Genomic DNA, 2,386 nt, shown 5'->3' with positions numbered 1-2,386 from the left:
TTATTACAAGAACGTAATTCCCTAAAAATTTGAAGAGAATCGCTCTTTGCTGTCGATCGCTAGAGAATAAATTGTTAATAAAAAATTAATAATAATTAAGGGAAACCGCGTCTTGTCGCAAATACTTACTAAATCGTTTTGTTGTCACAAGAACGTGATTCCCTAAAAATTTGGAGAAAATCACTCTTTACTATATTCTACAGTTATTTATCAAATAATTAATAACAATTAAAACATATTTTTATATCAAATCGATTTCAAAAACAGTTTGAATATTGTTAAAAAATATATATAGACATATTTAATCTTTATTAATTAATTATATCTCAAAAAAGCTCAGTGGCCGATAATAATTAGCTATACCCACAAAAATAAAAGAAAAAGGATAAAAATAAACATATAAAAAGATATTTTTATTTGTTCTTAATTTTCAGAATAAAAACTCGTATTTATTTTATATATCTACGTATTTCATTAATTTATAGTCTTAAATTATTTAAAGCATTATTATTTATCACATTGCTTGAGAAAGGATTAAAAAAAAAAACTTAAGGGCACGGAGATTCGAACCCATAATGTCGAGACTACGAAGTTGACACAAAACCACTCCACCAAATTTCGTATGACAGATATCCCTCCCGGCCTCCGGCGTCCCTCGCCACAACGTGAACATCGATCACAACGACTCTAGTGGCTATTAGAAAACTTAAAAACAACTTCATTAAGCGACCTACCCCTACCACTGAAGATTCCAGACCTGTATGTAAGACCGTGCCTACGGCATTACCGAGTTCACTACATCGCGGACATAAACACACAGTTACACATACACTCATACATATATACACAGTGTCATATAGCCTTAAGGTGGTGCTGACGGCACTTTAATTTCCCTCATTCGAGGGATCTAACAAAAAAAATGTGTATCGTGAGGGATGACGTATGACGATTGACGCGTGGTTAGCGCGAGTGATTTTTGTAACGGAAAGCTCCATGGTCCGTGATACAGCAACGCGGCGCGAATAATTGAAAACCAGTATCACATGCTAGAAACTGAAGCAGCGTCGTTTATACCTTATCTCATTACCAAGGTACGTTAATCTCGTATTATTTCTCATCTTCATTCATTTTTTCTACATATAACGTTATTATATCTGCTGTAATGATTAATAGATAGGTGACCCGAAGGATGCTGTGCGTAATGGCTTACGAGCTTTATTCAAGCAAATGGCTTTGGTATATCCCGTGAGCAAATTATTCTCGTACGTAATGGAGGGTTTGAAGTCGAAGAATGCTCGACAACGAACAGGTAGACGATTCGATTCTCGATTTCCATGCAAAATATTACGAAAGTGTTACTTGAATTAAGCAAACGTGTCGGCGCTTGCAAAATGCCTGGATCAATTAGGATCGCTAATTGAAAATTACCGAGTTTCTGTTTGCCAACCCAACCCGTCCGTGGCGTTGAAGGAAGTTGCGAAGCAGATCGCAGATCGCGACAATTCCGTTTGTAATGCCGCGCTAAACTACATCGTTCAGGCCTACTTCCTTCAAGGGGAACGTGTATTCAAGCTTATCGGACAGGTGAATGTAGTTGATTTAAGCAGAGTTAACAACTTTAAGAAGAGGAAACATCAATCAATTATTCTGCGTATAGATATCGGAGAAAGATAGATCCCTGTTAGACAAACGAATCAAGAGAGCAGCGAAGAATCGGCCCACAAAATCCGCATCCGCTACCAGACTCTCCACGCCTGTGGTCGTAACTTCTAGCCCGCCGACGGACGACATGGAGGCGGATTACGAAGAGGAACAAGAAGAGATTGCCGAGCCAATAGAGACAGTACCAGAGCTGTGAGTCATTTTTACATATGATACTACAAAATTGCAGCTGCTATCGTGCTGAATGTTTAAAAAAAAGAAATCGTTCTTTTTAATCATATTTTTTTATTTTTTTCTTTAATATTTTCTCGTGGAATATTATCTCCCAAATCACTTATGTTCGCACGTGCTTCGCTTTTAACATATTCACAGGACATGTGCTACGAGCACTACTGACAATAATGAGGACGATCAAGTGTCTTCTGTGATTAAAACCGAATCTCCTTCAAAATTGGACCAGGAAATTGTCAGCGAAACCAATACGCAAAATCATCTTTCCGATCGAGATGGTTTAAAAACGTTTGTTGCTTTTAATCATTTTAATCATTTTATATGACTGTCTTTTCGGCGCGCTCTAACAACTTGGTGCTGGGAAGTGTCACGGAATTTTATCGTGCATTGTGCTAACAATAATCCGTCTATTGTCGAATACTGTCACTTATATATCTGTTCATTTCAGTTTCAGTTTCTGTATTTTAATTTCTCACTTTTTTCTCTTTTTTTT

The 2,386-nt window shown here is 36.8% G+C and overlaps 1 protein-coding gene across 1 annotated transcript; it reads left to right on the top strand.

Moving 5' to 3' along the window:
* Positions 1-1,043: 1,043 nt before the first annotated feature.
* Positions 1,044-2,338, top strand: LOC112465132 (cytoskeleton-associated protein 5-like). Its single transcript, XM_025032535.1, has 5 exons — positions 1,044-1,091; positions 1,174-1,309; positions 1,370-1,584; positions 1,658-1,854; positions 2,035-2,338. Exons 1-5 carry the CDS (start codon positions 1,044-1,046, stop codon positions 2,216-2,218), a joined length of 780 nt encoding a protein of 259 aa, XP_024888303.1. The 3' UTR covers positions 2,219-2,338.
* Positions 2,339-2,386: the final 48 nt, after the last annotated feature.

The sequence above is a fragment of the Temnothorax curvispinosus genome, unplaced genomic scaffold (genome assembly GCF_003070985.1).
Source record: "Temnothorax curvispinosus isolate PA1 unplaced genomic scaffold, ASM307098v1 QBEX01014904.1, whole genome shotgun sequence".
Classification (NCBI taxonomy): domain Eukaryota; kingdom Metazoa; phylum Arthropoda; class Insecta; order Hymenoptera; family Formicidae; genus Temnothorax; species Temnothorax curvispinosus.
Note: the sequence above shows the minus strand (reverse complement) of the source record. Positions and strands in the feature narration are given on the sequence as shown.

Excerpts from the sequence above, each read along its gene's own strand:
- LOC112465132 (XM_025032535.1), top strand. The coding sequence starts at position 1,044 with ATGCTAGAAACTGAAGCAGCGTCGTTTATACCTTATCTCATTACCAAG. Across the intron at positions 1,092-1,173 it reads TACCTTATCTCATTACCAAG|ATAGGTGACCCGAAGGATGC; the intron begins GTACGTTAATCT and ends AATGATTAATAG. Across the intron at positions 1,310-1,369 it reads GAATGCTCGACAACGAACAG|CAAACGTGTCGGCGCTTGCA; the intron begins GTAGACGATTCG and ends ACTTGAATTAAG.